This window comes from Spermophilus citellus (assembly GCF_964194105.1).
Source record: "Spermophilus citellus genome assembly, chromosome: 17".
Lineage (NCBI taxonomy): Eukaryota > Metazoa > Chordata > Mammalia > Rodentia > Sciuridae > Spermophilus > Spermophilus citellus.
In genome coordinates this window covers 76,530,036-76,545,002 of record NC_138199.1, presented here as the reverse complement: position 1 = coordinate 76,545,002, position 14,967 = coordinate 76,530,036, and the positions used below count along the sequence as shown (strand labels likewise).

The following is a 14,967-nucleotide window of genomic DNA, read 5'->3' as shown; positions in this document are numbered from 1 at the left end:
CTGTAGTGCACGTGATCGCGGGGCGGGGCGGAGCCAGAGCCTGTGACCCGGCAGAGCGCGCGGACCGCGGTCGCCATGCACAGCCCCGGGCCCGCCTGCTGCGCGCTGCTGCTGGTCTTGGGACTCTGCCGGGCGCGCCCCCGGAACGTGCTGCTGATTCTAGGTGAGTGCAGCCACCTGGGCACTACTATTCCCACGGCCACCTGTTGCTGCCCCACAAAGCGGCCACTTGCCCTCTCCCCAGCAGTGCTCGGTGCTGACCCCAGCGTGCCCGGCTGTACAGAGTCACTGCCGTTCCCACCCCATCGCTCCTCACTGCTGCCCACAAACTCTTCGTGGTTGTCTCAGTGGAGAATGCAGTGGGGTTTGGAAGGGTCAGCTCCCTTGCTCAGTACCCCGACTTCTGTCCCTATTCCCGTCTGGCCTTGCAAATCCCCTAGCAGTATCCAGAGCAGCCAAGGCTGCCCTATATGGTGCCAGCAGAACCAGATGGGCAACAGAGCCCAGAGGGCGACTGGAGACCTCTCAGGTGCCCCTCCTCACCCTGTGAGCTTAACCTTCCCCTTTCAGGCTCCAAAGCTGTGGCTCAGCTTTCCAGGCCCCCACAACCCACACACCCTCTCAGAAATCCCAAGTTCCTGCAGGCCCTGCTGCTCATGAGACTTCCTGTTTGGGTGACCAGGACTGGCATGTGATACCTCAAACCCTTTTGAGGTCTGGCTTCCTGCCAGGCCCACTCTCTGATTAAACTTTGTGGTCTGGGGCAGGCCATTCAGCTAATTGTAAGGTAAACAGCTCTCTTGTCAGCCCCCCTCCCAGGGGCAGGGGAGAAGAGTCTGCCCGGGGATCCATCCTGTCCAGACCCGGATTAGTGCTGGAGCCTTCCAGAGCCCAGACAATGGGGCCCCCAGGGTTGGGCCTGCCTTAGGTTGGGCTGCAGTAACAAGGAGCCGCAGACCAGCTGTCTGACAATCCGACAGTTATTTCTCATGATTCTAAGGCCCCCCTGCCAGCAAGGTCAGGTTCTGGGGACGGCCACCTTCTTGCTGTTTTCTCACATGGCAGGGGAAGGCCTCAGTCCTTAGATTTGACCCCAGCCTTAGGACCTCATTTAACCCTCATTAAAGACCCTGTCAACAGACAGTCACATTGGGGTTGGGACTTCAACGTATGAATCCGAGGTGGAGTTTGTCAGTCAATTGCTGGGCCATAGCCAAGTGTAAGGCGTCTGAGTGGGCTTGGACCAGGGCAGTATTTCCTCCTCGGCTGTGGCAGGATGCATTCCAAATGGCAGGACCTCAGCATCCTGATCCACCCTCCCAGGCTGCTGGGCTGCCATCACTCATGCCCAGTATGTCCAGCAGGATGGAGGATGGTGGCCCAGCTGGACCTTGGCCATTCACCTCTGTTCAAGGAGTGGGCAGCCTCTGAGGCAGGTGTAGAGGGGGTTGCCCTGGGGCTCCCAGAGCAGAGGGAAGAAGTTTGGTGTGGCTGAAGGAGCTGGGAGGCCTGTCCCCACTCCCCACTGCCCCGCTGTGTGGACATGGGCTCTACACCTCACCTCTGGGCTTCAGTTGCTTCGTGGTCTCTAGGCTTTGGGGAAGGGGGCTGTGTATCAGTGAGAGGCGGGGATGGAAGCACAGAGGAAGATTCTCAGAGGTGCCCTGGGCCAGCTCTCCTGGCCACTGCCTGGTACAGCTATAGAGCTTGGGATGCCAACAAGCTTGCGTTGTGGCCAGCAACCCCCTGTGACGTGCCGGGTTGCACTGTGCTGGACTATCACGCACCCATGGACAGCACAGTGGCCAGCTTGACCCATGGACGTCAAGCTGTGGGGTTGTTCTGCCCCACGCGTAGCACGTCGGCCCCCTTCATAACATACCCACCTGGGTGCCATGCTTGCTGGATACCAGGCCCGCCTGGGTCTTATCCCTGCCTGCTAACACCCCCCAGGCATCCTGCCTGCTAGGTATGCCGCCTGGCTGTCATGCCCGCCTGGGTATCACGTGTGTGGGGTGTCATGCCTGCCCAGTTTCACGTGTGAGGTGTCACACCTGCCTGGGTGTCATGCCCCCCGGGTGTCACATGTGAGATGTCACGCCTGCCTGGGTGTCACATGCCCTTGATATTATGCCTGCTTTGTATCAACCACTCAGATGTGCTGCCCGCTGGGTGTCTTGTCCTCCCCGGCATCTGTGACCCAAGTCTCCGCAGCAGGACCCATCTCCCCACTCCCACACACTGTCCCTCTGACCCAGCCCCATGCCCTGTCTCCTGCCTCCCCCAGCGGACGATGGAGGTTTTGAGAGTGGAGTGTACAACAACAGTGCCATCGCCACCCCTCACCTGGACGCCCTGGCCCGCCGCAGCCTCGTCTTCCGCAACGCCTTCACCTCCGTCAGCAGCTGCTCGCCCAGCCGTGCCAGCCTCCTCACAGGCCTGCCCCAGGTGAGGGCCGCCAGGGGCCCAGGGCCCAGCCTCGGGACCCCCGCCTCCCTAGGGTGCTGCCACTTCCCTCCCGTCCCCAAGGCAGGCACAGTGGCCAGTGTCAAGGGCAGACCCCGGCTCTGACTCCCCACCCACCAGCAGAGCAGGCTCCATGGCTCCTCCCTCCCTGTGCCTCAGTCTCCTCACCCGTAAAGTGGAGGCCCAGCAAGACCTGGCTCACAGGGCCCGAGGGGTTGGCCGAACATGGCTCTGTGGGCAGAGCACGCAGCAGCCTGCACGCTCAGCCCAGCTGCTGCCCGCAGTGTGGGGCACCCCCCGTGGCAGGACCTGTGCCGTTAAGGCGCTTGCTCTTTTACTGTTGTGAGAAGGACGTGACTTTGACATCCTCACGTTTATTTACTAGTTTGCAGTACTAGGGATGGCACCCAGGGCCTCACGCATGCTGGGCAAGTGTTCTGCCACTGGGCCGCACCCCAGCCTTCTTCCAGTTTTATTTTGAGGCAGGGTCTTGCTCAGCTGCCCAGGCTGGCCTTGAACTTGAAATGCCCTGCCTCAGCCTCCTGCGTAGTCGGGAGGTCACGCAGGCCACGTGCCCAGCCGCGTGGCCCAGGTATCCCGTGGCACTAGTGAGTGCCTTCACTTCGCTCAGCCCTACCTGTTCATCTTCAGAACTTGCTCCTTTTCCCAAATGGAGACTCTGTCCCTGTTGAACACTGACCCCCAGGGCTCCTCCCCAGCCCAGCACCCCCCTTCTGCTTTCTGTCTGAATTCGACAACTAAGGACTCCCGTGGGTGGGACCGGACAGCATTTGTCCTTCTGTGACCAGCTTGTTTCACCTAGCATGTCCCCGAGGTTTGTCCCCATTAGAGCATGGGTCAGAATTTTCCTCTTTTTTGAGGCTGAATAACGTTCCCTGGTACAAGTGGTCCCATGGTGCCAGTCGGCTCTGTCGGTGCACGCGGTGGCTTCTACCTCTGGCTGTTGTGAGGAGAGCTATGTGATCGTGGGCGTCTGGGCTCTTGTCCTGGGTGTGCGTCTTGTGATAGCCCCTTTCTGTAAGCAAGTGTGCGCGCTCCACGCCTACCCCGGGGAGGCCGTGCTGAGCAGAAGGCGCTCATGATCACCCTGGGTCTCCTGAGGGGTCCCTGGCTTCTGGGCGGTGGGGGTGGGAGGCAGGGCTCTTCCTTTCTTCCTCACTGTCCCTCTTCCTAGACCAGCTGCAGCTTTAACGTGTGTGGTTTCTTTGACAGCATAAAATGACTAGGTGATCAAGGCAATAGCAAGAAGTGTCCCCTCATAATCTGCAAGGTGTGATCGTAGCAGAAAGGTGGAAGGTGCAGGGGCTCACAAAGAGGGGAGTGAAAGCCGCCTGTCCCGGGCACCTCCAGGTTCTCTTCCTCTTGCCCTGGCCCTGCTGCCATGGAGGGGCCTGTTGGCAAGAAGCAGGTCAGGGGGGAAATCTCCCTGGGTGCTGGCCATCTGAGAGGGGCGTGGGTGAGCTGCGAGAGCAGGAGCTGGGGCCCAGCCTTACGGGGTCCTTCCCGCAGCACCAGAATGGCATGTACGGGCTGCACCAGGACGTGCACCACTTCAACTCCTTCGACAAGGTGCGGAGCCTGCCGCTGCTGCTCAGCCAGGCCGGCGTGCGCACAGGTGAGGTGCCATCCCCCTCTGCCCTGTAGAGAGAAGTCACAGCCTGGGAAGTCCACCCCTGAGCTACCCTGAGTTCTGCCCTGGGCCCTTGTCCCAAGGACCTGGGCTGTAGCCTCCTGGCTGGGCTGGGGCTGCACAAGAACCAACCAAGGGTCTGGGCTGTCTGCCTGCCGCTGTAGCACACTGGGCTAAGGGTGTGAGGGGGACAGAGAGGACCCTGGACCAGCCTCTGCCCACCCCCAGGCATCATCGGGAAGAAGCACGTGGGGCCGGAGACCGTGTACCCATTTGACTTTGCGCACACAGAGGAGAACGACTCCGTGCTCCAGGTGGGGCGGAACATCACTAGGATTAAGCTGCTGGTCCGGAAGTTCTTGCAGACTCAGGATGACAGGTTCGGGGAGGTCCCCTGCATTGCTCTCCCTGGTTAACCTGGACACATCCCAGAGTCTTCAGTGGGGATTTCTGGAGCCCCCAGCTGCTGGGGCAGGTTGGAAGAGAAGGTCATGGACGCTCAGGGCAGAGGAAGAAGGAATGTGGAGAAATTGAGGCAGCGAGGTGATGGAGACCCTCAATAGAGGAGTAGGCGAGGCCGAGAGGCATCCTGGCCAAATAGCACAGGGCCCTCAGGGTGGAAAGTCGAGGCAGTGGCCCAGCTGGCCGACCTCGACCTGGACACGGAGCCCTCCCCCACATTCAGGCCTTTCTTCCTGTACGTTGCCTTCCACGACCCCCACCGCTGTGGGCACTCGCAGCCCCAGTACGGAGCCTTCTGTGAGAAGTTTGGCAATGGGGACAGCGGCATGGGGCGCATCCCAGACTGGACACCCCAGGTCTACGACCCTCAGGATGTGCTGGTACGAGGGGTCCCTGCCATGACCATCTGAACCCAGGACCCTACCCTGCTCATGCCCCTGGCCCCAGATGATGAGAGACTAGCCCAGAGGAGGAGACCTCTGCCTAAGTGGGGTTCAGACCCCCTCCATGGGGCCACAGGGCGCCCTGGAGACGGGAGGTGACCCTCCAGAGCAAAGCTGTTCCACTGATCCATCCACGGGAGGAAGATGGTGGCTGGAACCTGTGTCTCCTACCCCAGTTCAGTGGTGGGTCCCCCAATCTGAGCCTGACTTCCCACCCTCCTACCTCCCCAGGTGCCTTACTTTGTCCCCGACACCCCAGCAGCCCGAGCTGACCTGGCTGCTCAGTACACCACCATTGGCCGGATGGACCAAGGTGGGTTCTAGGAATGCAGGCTTCGAACCCTGCCCTGGGTTGGGTGCCCCTCAGCTGGGTTGGGTCAGCAGAGGAGGGTCCTACCCACAACAGAGTGTGAGCAAGGGTCGGTGTGGAAGGCCCTGTGCCAGGCTGGGCAGAGCCTGCGTTCAGGCTTGGGCAGGCGCAGGTGGCCCTGTCTCCAGGGGCACCTCAGCCTTCTCTGAGGTCACCTGCTGCAGAATTCTCCTGGCCAGGCCCTCAGGTGCCCCATAGGCTAAGTGAAGACTCCAAACACTTTCCCAGCAATTGGGTCCAAGTCAGGTTTGGGTGGGAGCTGCCTGGATTGTGCTGAGGCGGGACCTGGGAGGTGTGCTGGATTTTTGTGGCTGCTATAACCAAGTACCACAAACGGGGGTGCTTAAAGCAGCAGAAATTTGTGCTCTTCCTAGAGGCCAGAAGTCCGAGGTAAAGGTCTGACTGGCCTCACCCCTTCCAAAGGCTCAGGGGGTGTCCAGCCTGTCTGGCTTCTGGGGCGGGGAGCCCTCGGGGTCCCTCAGCTGTGGGAGCGCTGCTGAGCTTCAGCCTCCACCTCGTGTCCCTTTGCTGGGTCTTGTCTGTCTCCTGTTCTTACAAGCACCCTTGTCATTGGGTTTAGGGACCACCTGGGGACTTCAGGATGCTCTTGTCCCCAAATCCTTAACTTACATCTGCAAAGTCCCTTTTCCAAATAAGGTCATCTTCTCAGGTTGGGGGTGGACATATCTTTAGGGGGTGCACCTTCAGCCTGCTGTAGAAGGTGGGGGCTTTTATCACGTCTCTGCTGGTGCCTTTAGGGGTCCCGGTAATGGTGGGTGAAGGGAAAGTCTGTCTTCAGGCTGTCCCTCTTGACTTCACTGGATAGATATGAAATTCCAGAAAATACAGAAACCAGTGAGGGGCAGGAGCAGCCGCCTGGGCATGCCGGTGGTGACAAGGGATGACCAGGTCCCTGGAGGCCCCTGAGCAAGAGGCCTGGGTTGGCAGGAAGGATCACAGGGGGCTCTGGGGAGGTAGCATGCTCCAGCCCTGGGCTTAATCCCCAGTATGTGGGTGGGGGGCACCAGGGGTGTTGTAAGTCCAGAAAGTGACAGAGCCCAGCGGCCAGGTAATGAGGTGCAGGGTGAGCCCACTTGCCCAAGTCCCTCTTCACGCCTGCAGCTGAGCCTGTGCCCCTGCACCCCAACAGGGATCGGGCTTGTGCTTGAGGAGCTACGTGGAGCCGGGGTCCTGAACAACACCCTGGTCATCTTCACATCCGACAACGGGATCCCCTTCCCCAGCGGCAGGACCAACCTGTACTGGCCGGGTACCGCTGAGCCCTTGCTGGTGTCCTCTCCGGAGCACCGGCAGCGCTGGGGCCAGGTCAGCGAGGCCTTCGTGAGCCTCCTAGGTATGGCTGTGTCTGCCTCGTGCAGGGGAGGGTTAGAAGTGGCCATCTGTTGGGACTGCTACGGGCCAGGCCCGGCTCTGCAGTGTGACCCAGCCGTGACCCAGGCAGGGAAGGGACAGCGGCCCGTTTACATGCATGAGTACCAGAATCACCTGGCACGCGAGTTAACGTCCAAATCACACCCCAGAGTGCCTGACAAGTTCCCAGGGGTGCCAGCACCGTGGGCCTGGGGCCCCACTTTGAGAAGCACTTACCCATGGTGCCCTAAGGCGGCCCTGGGTTGTCGAGTCCCACACTGCAGCTGCGTAGGCAGAAGCACAGGTGCAGGAAACTGAGAGAGGCTGAGGAGAGCGTGGCCCAGGCAGGAACTGGCCGTGCTCTGCCCTCTGCTCACAGGAGCTGCGGGCAGGCTGGTCAGGGCAGCTGGGCCCCTGGGTTCCCTCCAGCTCAGGCCCATGTCTCTCTTAGCCCCAAACCCTGAGCCAGGGACACTGTGACGGTACGCTGCGTGAAGGGCTCCCTGCCTGGGGCGTGCACTTCCTGGGTTTTAGAAGGAATCCAGCTATCACCAGGCTACACTAGTAGAGGCCCAAGTAGTCCAGGGATGGCCAGACCCTGAAGGTGTCTTCCCAAAATAGCACCCCTGCTGCACCCCTGCTGGCGGTGGCTTCAAGGTGACTCAGACGCAGCTCTTCCCCAGGCTCTGCCCTCAGGGACCCTCCTGAAGCGCCCTCTCCTTTGCTTCCAGATCTCACGCCCACCATCTTGGACTGGTTCTCCCTCTCCTACCCCAGCTATACCATCTTTGGCTCCAAAACCATCCAGCTCACGGGCCGGTCCCTCCTGCCAGCACTGGAGGCAGAGCCCCTTTGGGCCACCGTCTTTGGCAGCCAGAGCCACCACGAGGTCACCATGTCCTACCCCATGCGCTCTGTGTACCACCAGAACTTCCGCCTGGTGCACAACCTGGGCTTCAAGATGCCCTTCCCCGTGGACCAGGACCTCTACGTCTCGCCCACCTTTCAGGACCTCCTGAACCGCACTGTGGCCGGCCAGCCCACGGGCTGGTACAAGGACCTGCACCACTACTACTACCGGGACCGCTGGGAGCTCTACGATGAGCACCGCGACCCCCGCGAGACCCAGAACCTGGCTGCCGACCCACGCTTCGCCCAGGTCCTGGAGGCGCTGAAGACCCGCCTGGCCAAGTGGCAGTGGGAGACCCACGACCCCTGGGTGTGTGCCCCCGAGGGTGTCCTGGAGGAGAAGCTGTCTCCACAGTGCCAGCCACTCCACAACGAGCTGTGACGCACCGCCGCTCCTCTGTGACGTGGGGTGTCACACGGCCTCTCCTCTCCTGAAGGGGAGACCCCATGTGCCCTACCTCCTCCCTTGGGGGGATGCTGCCATAGCAGGGGACACTGTTGTCCTCGAGTCTGAGCCGTGCCCTGGCACAAGAACTGTAGGGGGTAGCCTGGGACAGGGTGGCCTGGGACAGGGTGGGATCCCCAGCCCATGATTTCAGGGTGCGTTTGGGGATCCCAAGACAAAAGGGCAGGGACCTTGATCAGTGTGAGGCACCAGGGACATTTCTGACCCCTCCACTGGAGGCAGCCAGACATGGCCTCTGGCGTTACCTGCCGGGCTCTAGGGGAGGCTTTGACCAGCCCTGGTTGGCTCCACTGCCTTCCTTTGCCCATAGCCCCGCATCCGCCCCAGGGGGTTCTCACTGGTTCTTGGTGGTGACAGGTTTAGTCCTGGGACCTTGCTGGGCAGAGCTGGTCCTTCTTTCTGAGCTGCTGGGGATGAGGTGTGAAAGGGCACCCTCTGGTTGGGTTGCTTCTTGTGTGACACCAGGGTCTGGCTCCATCCCTGCCTCCCTCTGCCTGCCCAGAAACTCAGCCTTGAAAAACTAGACAGAGGGTCCTCTCCCTCTAGTGGGGTCCCCTGCACTCCACTCCATATGGGCCTGGGGTGGGAGGAAACCACAGCCAGAGCCCTGTAAAAGCCTTTCGTTTCATAAAACACACGGAATCCACTTTCTGAACTCATCTATGATAGTAGCAACCTGAATTCTAGGACAATGTCCAGTCCAGGGACACTTTTTGAAAATGACATTCAGTCTACAACAGCCCCAGGAAGTGAGTCAAGTCCAGGTAGGGGCCCTTGCCTAGTAGTCCAGGGCCGAGCATGGAGGCCACCAGGCACAGACCCCCTGAGAATACTGTTTAGGAACTTTATTTACAGGTGAACATGCAGGTGTCTGACCCAGAGGGACTGACACAGCTCCCAGCCCTCAGGAGCTGAAAAAGTCAGTCAGGGCCACATTGCACGGGGTCTGTGCCTCTGCCCTGGGCAGGGGTGGCAGTAACCTTGGGGACACTGAGGCTCCCAGCCGGCTGCTCCAGGGGCTTTTGGGGAGGTTCCCTTTGACATCTTGAAATGTGAAAGGAAGGGCAGCCAGTGATCAGATTGGGAGTTTATCCAGTTGTCCCAAGAGGCTGGGGCCCCTGGCTCTGCAGAAATGTTCCCAGGGCCTCTGGTTCAGCCCATGCCACGCCCTGGTGAAGGGCGGAGGGGTCACAGTGGGTATGGGTGACCACTCTGTGCCCACCATGGTGAGGGTGCAGAGTGAGACCCCAGCCAGAGGGGGAGCCGGGCCTGCATGCTGAGCTGTCCCAGCTGTGCCCCAAGGCTCTGGCAAAGGACAGGATGGCAGTGACATGGGGGTCCTCACAGCCCAGGGAAGGATGGCGTCAGTGGGGTCTCTCCTCCGTCCACACCACCTTCTTCTGCTCATCTGCGATGGCCAGGCGGACACAGCCCAGCAGGACGTCCACGTCACTCCAGGCCTCAGGGGCCAGGCTGCTGTACAGGCAGGGCACTTTGTCCAGGTCGGCCTCCTCCTGCCTGGCCGCCTCCAGGAGCTGCTCCTCCGAGGTGCCCAGCCGCTGAAGGCCTTTCCTGGGTGGCAGAGACCATGAGGCTGCAGAGCAGGGTCACCTGGCTCCCCAGGAGAGAGCCAGAGGCACAGCACCTGCCCAGACAGCCCTGGATGCAGACAGTGGCCCACCTTGAGGGGACCTCATAAAGAAGCTAGGACTGAGCTGGGCACAGTGGCACACGTCCGTTTTCCCAGTGCCTTGGGAGGCTGAGGCGGGAAGATCACTAGTTCAAGGCCAGCCTCAGCAACTCGGAGGCCCTAAACAACTTAGACTCTGTCTCTAAATGAAATATTAAAAGGGCTGGGGGGTGGGGCTCAGCGGTGAAGAGCCCCTGAGTTCAATCCCTGGTACCCCCACCAAAAAAAAGCTAGGACTAGGCCCCAAAGTGATTTCCACCAGTGGGGGCAGTCGAGCTAGGCCAGGTGGCAGGTTCTCACCTGGAGAGGGCAGGTAGACCTCCGTCCTGAAGTTGGGGGGGTATGGTGTTTCCAGGGCCAGAGCAGCATGAGCTCTGGAAGCCTCTTGGCGGGCCCTGAAGCTGGACACCTGTGCGTTCTGAAGCTCGGTGCCCGTCCAACCCCACTGCCAGCCCCAGTGGCACCTACTTGAGTTTCTTTGCATTCTTCTCATTGATGGAGACATGGACGATGATGGGGAAGATGTCCATCTGATGCAGGCTACGGACGCTGTCCAGCTGGACATCAAGGAGGGCGTGAATATTCTTAGGGGGAGAGAGAAGGAGGAAATGAGTCAAGATCCTGGGTCTCGGGCCTTGGAGGAGCTATGAGGTGCAGAGCCTCGTACTCATAGCTCCTCCCAGGGACCGTCTTCCTCGCTTGAGCCTCAAGCACCGGAGCATCGGCGTCTCCATTCTATTCATGCATTTGTTAAATGTCTCCTGAGTCAAGGGAGCTGAGGATCAAGGAGTCAGCTTGCCAAGGTCCCATGGATCTGGGTCCCTCCCACGGAGCATCCAGCTGGGGCATCCAGGGCCCTAGAAGTTGTCCCCAAATCCTCCCAGCCCAGGTGGGAGCTGCAGTCCCTGGAGCAGCCCCAGGCCCACCCCTACCTCTTCCATGAGGGACTCTACAGCTTGGCGTGTCACCCAGCAGCGGCCAGGAGATTCCTGTCCCTCCTGGATGATGTCCCCTCTCTGGCTCCAGGTGTCATATTCCTCCTGGCTCAAGTACTCTAGAGATGACATCGGGCAGGGCCGTCACACCTGGCTGCACAGGGATCCTCAGGGGACCCACGTGAATACCCATCCCCGTGGGTCCCACTAGCCAGCCCGAGAAGCTCTAGGGTGGTCCCTTCCCACCAGGAGGAGTCTGTGCTGGACACCCCCACCCTGAAAGACCTGGACACTGCAGGGACACCACCAGGGTAGGGACGTGGATGGGAGAAGAGAAAGATGATGGGCGGAAGGGATGGGCGGGCAGATGGATGTCCAACTTCTTACGGCTGGACGTTCCCTCAGCTCCTTAGATCCCTGTTGTTCATCCAGGGGCACTTTACCCTCAGGGGACATTTTCAGGGGCTATAGCTAGAACAGGGCTCTGCTATGACATCCAGTAGGATGAGGCTGGGGTGCTGCCCAACACCCTCTAACGCCCCCACAGTGGACATGGCCTGGCCATGCGAGTCCTGGTGTGCAGCTGAGACCCGCTGGGAGCAAACCTGGAGCCCTCCGGGCCCTGCTCCTGAGTGGCTGTCCTTGTCTGCCAGGCCCCAGCTCAGAACTGCACCCCCTCCTCCTGACCGCCCCCCCACCTTGGCACCCCTGATCTGAGGCTGCCAGGTGCCCTTCCTCCCTGCTGAAGCTTTGCCAGCACCTCCACTGGCCCAGCGGCCCCGAAGACCCTCTCTGGGCTCTGCTCTAGCCACCTCCCATTCTGTTTTTGAGACGGGCATCAAAGGTCAAGCCCCCCAGGTCTTTTCACTGACTCCCCGGGCCTCACCCGTCCCACGTGCAGTGGCTCAGGCCTTGTGCCTTTCCACATCTGCCCACTGCCTGGGGATTGGCGGCTCCCCCCTAGAGCTGCCTCTCCTGGCTGGCCCCCTGCCCCTCCCACACAATCCACCACTACCCCTTTGGGCCACCTACTGGGGCTCTGCCCCTCCCACGGGCCTGCCCCATGTGTGCCCAGGCAGCTATTTCTGAAGAAGTGGTGGGACTCGGCATCTCCAGCTGCCCCTTGGAGCCTGGCCACGGTCAGTGCTCATGAAGGAACCTCCTAGACCGCGCCTGCTTCCTTTCCTCTTGGAAAGCCAGAGGTGGCAAAGACACCTGGGTGTAACCCAGCACCTGCCAACAGCCTCTCCTGCTGCCCGGGATTGGCGGCTCCCCTGTGAAACCGCCTTGAGTGGCTCAGGGGCAGATGGCCCTCCAGCTGTGCTACCCCAGTGGGTAGAAGCCTGTTTGCCAACAGTGACTGTGGGGGTGGAACAGTGCCCCCCATTCATGTCCACACAGAACCTCAGATGGAACCTTAACTTGGAAATAGGGTCTTCAGAGCAGGCCAGGTGAGGTCTTGCTGGATTGGGGGGTCCTAAACCTGATAACTAGTGTCCTTACACGAGAAGGCCATCTGAAGACCCAGGGACACAGTGAGGTGGGAGCCGTGCAGACACAGGCCAGGGAATGCCAGAGGTCCCCAGAGCTGGAGGAGGGAAGGGAGGACCTGACCTGGAGCCCCGAGAGGCCGTGGCCCTGCGGAGGAAACCCACACCGTGACCTTCACCTGCTGCCTCAGGAGCAGGCAGAGCCTTTCTGGCAGGGCCAGGTGAGAGCGCACCTGCTGGGCACTTCCTAAACCCCTGGAGGAGGCAGAGCTTCCTGCTCAGGATCTTCCCGACCACCCTGGGCACCAGGAGCACGGGCCGGGGCCGGGCGGGCCTGTGGGGGTGCACCAGGCTGTACGGCGCCAGGGTAAAGCAGCTCTCGGCCCAGAAGCACGCGCTGGAGCAGTCTGTGGAGGAGAAGGCTGGTGAGCAGGGGCGCCAGGCCACGGCCGCCCCCTGGAGCCCCGCTGCTGCCCCAGCACCTACAATAACAGGACTCAGTCCAGCACCACTGATCACGCCTTCCACCCCACCCCAGGCCTCCCAGCACTTCCCTGACTCAGTAGTAAACAGCGGGGGCTCTCCAGGCTCAGGGCTGATGACCCTGACATCCTGTTTGACCCCCAGAAGTCACAGAGGAAGCAGATTTTCTCCTTCCAGAGGAGGATCTGGGAGAGCCCGGCCCCTTCCCCGGTCCTGCCCCCAGGGCTCCGGGTCCCCAGCCTGCCCCTTCCTGGGCCCTTCCCTCTACTCCTGAGATACTTGTGCTGCTCTTGGTCCTCAACAGCCACCTTGTACTGTGCACTGAAAGAAAACTTCAGGGGGAAAATAAACCAAAATGATTCTTCTTGTTCTAACTTGGCTTCTGATGGTCTTCAGTGAGCAGTCTTACCTGCCTCGGGGTCTGTGCCAATCTGGCCTCTACCATGAACTCGTGCACACACTGGTGGCTAAGTGACCATCCCAGGGTCCACTGGCTTGCATGATGTTGGTGGGTTTCAAGTTTTTACTATTCCAGAAAGACGGCCATGGATAGGGTTGTGCCAGTGGCATCTGCACTATTTCCCTGGGGCAGGTCACAGAAGTCACGGAGGAGGAAGTGACAGTTTGGAGGAAATCACAGATATGTAGCTTAGTGGCCTCCAGAAGGGCATGTAGACATCAAATACAGTTTTTAAAAACAGACCCTGGCCTGGGCAGGAGGCCTCAGCCTGAAGAAGCTGGCCCCCCAGGCCAGCAGTGCAGCTCCCCGGGCCTCACCTTCTGCCCTGCTGGGGTCCTGGCCCTCACCAAAGGATGAGCACAGAGGACCATCCTTGGCTCTGTCCATGCTGACGATGCGCACCAGCTTCTGAGTGTCCCCCGAAGACTGCCACGGGAGGGACGGGGAAGGGAAGAGGGGTGAGGAGGAGCTGCTGACGCCACCACACAGGGCCTGAGGCCCAGCCTCCCAACCCTGCCCCCAGGCAGATCCAGTGTGGTCTCTAACCATCAGGCTGTGCCCAGTGGACAGGGGCAGGAGGCAGGGGAGGGTCCCCAGGCAGTCAGCCTAAAGCAGAGGGAAGAGCAGCGTCCCCACACCTAAGCACTGCCGGCTCTGGGACAGGACCATCCTAGCTGCCGCTTGGTGACAGATGGGTAATCAGCAACCCGCCCCGTGCTGTGTGCAGAGGAAGGGATGGGAACGGGAAGACAAGCAGGCAGACGGGCCAGGCAGGTGAGGCACGGAGCAGCTACGTGTGAGAGCAGGACCCACCGGGTTTGCACAGAGTGTTCCAGGGCCTGCGCGCAGGGAGAGGCATGCAGACCCCTGCAAAGGTCTGGAGGGCCATGGGGACAGGCGCTGCCCTGCTCAGATCAGCTCACACCTGCCCACGGGACCCCGGGCCCACACCCACACCCTCGCAGCCCACCCAGGGCCTCACTTTGCGGGCAACCGTCCGCTGTTGGGTCACGTCCTGGATAAGGGTGATGAGCTGCTGCTGAGCCCTGAAGGGACAAGGAGAGGCCCCTGCCCAGCTGCCATGGCTGCTCTCGCCAGGAGCACCAGGCAGGAGAGGTGTCCCTGCCCGCTGGGCTTCTAGCAGGAGTGCTCAACCCTGGCAACATTCACAGTCCCCAGGGCTTAAAAAAGACCCCAGGGCCTAGCCCCCTCCCCAGATGCTCACTCAGGTGTTGTGGGGGAGAACCCGCGTACTCTCACGAGTGGCCAGGCCCAAGGACCTGCTCAGGAACCTTGCCACGGGCACTGCGGGCAGCCCATGTCACTGAGAGCTCCAGTCAGACATGCCAACGGGCAGCCTCTCCCAGGGCCTGCTGGGGCGCTCACAGTGGACGGGCGAGAGGTGCTGGACTGGAACACCTCTGTGCACCTGAGCCTCCCGGGTCCCCACAGGTCACTCTAGGACGTGCTCACGGGGCAGGGTGAGCAGCTCTGCCCAGTTTTCCCAGGACTGAGGGGCGGCCCTGGAGGTAGGGCTTTGGGTCTTGGGCAAACCAGGGGACATTTGGCAAGGTGTGGGGACACTTTTGACTCTCACAACTGGGGGTGAGGCGTCACTAGGGTGAAGGCCCCACCAGGGTGACCAGCCCCAGTGTGATAGTGCCAGGGCTGGAGCTAGAGCTCTAGAAGACTGAGGTCCCTTCTGGTCCAGGGTAGAGCCCCTATCAGCAGGAGACCCCAGCAGTGATCTGGGCCACGGCCCCTTCTGTGG

The 14,967-nt window shown here is 61.0% G+C and overlaps 2 protein-coding genes across 3 annotated transcripts; one reads left to right on the top strand and one right to left on the bottom strand.

The window, feature by feature from the left end:
* The first annotated feature begins 15 nt into the window (after window positions 1-15).
* On the top strand, window positions 16-8,196 carry SGSH (N-sulfoglucosamine sulfohydrolase). Of its 2 annotated transcripts, none has more exons than XM_081272387.1 (8): window positions 16-163; window positions 2,288-2,448; window positions 3,997-4,102; window positions 4,346-4,496; window positions 4,803-4,959; window positions 5,254-5,335; window positions 6,543-6,746; window positions 7,773-8,006. In XM_081272387.1, the coding sequence occupies exons 1-8, from the start codon at window positions 76-78 to the stop codon at window positions 7,865-7,867; spliced, it is 1,044 nt and encodes a 347-aa protein (XP_081128513.1). In that variant the 5' UTR covers window positions 16-75; the 3' UTR covers window positions 7,868-8,006. The 2 variants fall into 2 exon arrangements, with proteins under 2 accessions (XP_081128513.1, XP_081128512.1); XM_081272386.1 differs by having other exon boundaries at window positions 17-163; window positions 7,495-8,196.
* A 1,184-nt stretch (window positions 8,197-9,380) lies between these two features.
* Window positions 9,381-10,902, bottom strand: LOC308636299 (caspase recruitment domain-containing protein 14-like). Its single transcript, XM_081271721.1, has 3 exons — window positions 10,761-10,902; window positions 10,297-10,412; window positions 9,381-9,710 (listed from the first exon to the last, which is right to left on the bottom strand). Exons 1-3 carry the CDS (start codon window positions 10,893-10,895, stop codon window positions 9,503-9,505), a joined length of 459 nt encoding a protein of 152 aa, XP_081127847.1. The 5' UTR covers window positions 10,896-10,902; the 3' UTR covers window positions 9,381-9,502.
* Between the last annotated feature and the right edge of the window lie 4,065 nt (window positions 10,903-14,967).

Bases quoted from the DNA above. Each gene is read 5' to 3' on its own strand.
- SGSH (XM_081272386.1), top strand. From the start codon at position 76: ATGCACAGCCCCGGGCCCGCCTGCTGCGCGCTGCTGCTGGTCTTGGGA. The intron at 164-2,287 runs GTGAGTGCAGCC...TGCCTCCCCCAG, and splicing joins GAACGTGCTGCTGATTCTAG to CGGACGATGGAGGTTTTGAG. The intron at 4,960-5,253 runs GTACGAGGGGTC...CTACCTCCCCAG, and splicing joins ACGACCCTCAGGATGTGCTG to GTGCCTTACTTTGTCCCCGA.
- LOC308636299 (XM_081271721.1), bottom strand. From the start codon at position 10,895: ATGTCATCTCTAGAGTACTTGAGCCAGGAGGAATATGACACCTGGAGC. The intron at 10,413-10,760 runs GTAGGGGTGGGC...TCTCCCCCTAAG, and splicing joins TAGAGTCCCTCATGGAAGAG to AATATTCACGCCCTCCTTGA. The intron at 9,711-10,296 runs GTAGGTGCCACT...TCTGCCACCCAG, and splicing joins AAGAATGCAAAGAAACTCAA to GAAAGGCCTTCAGCGGCTGG.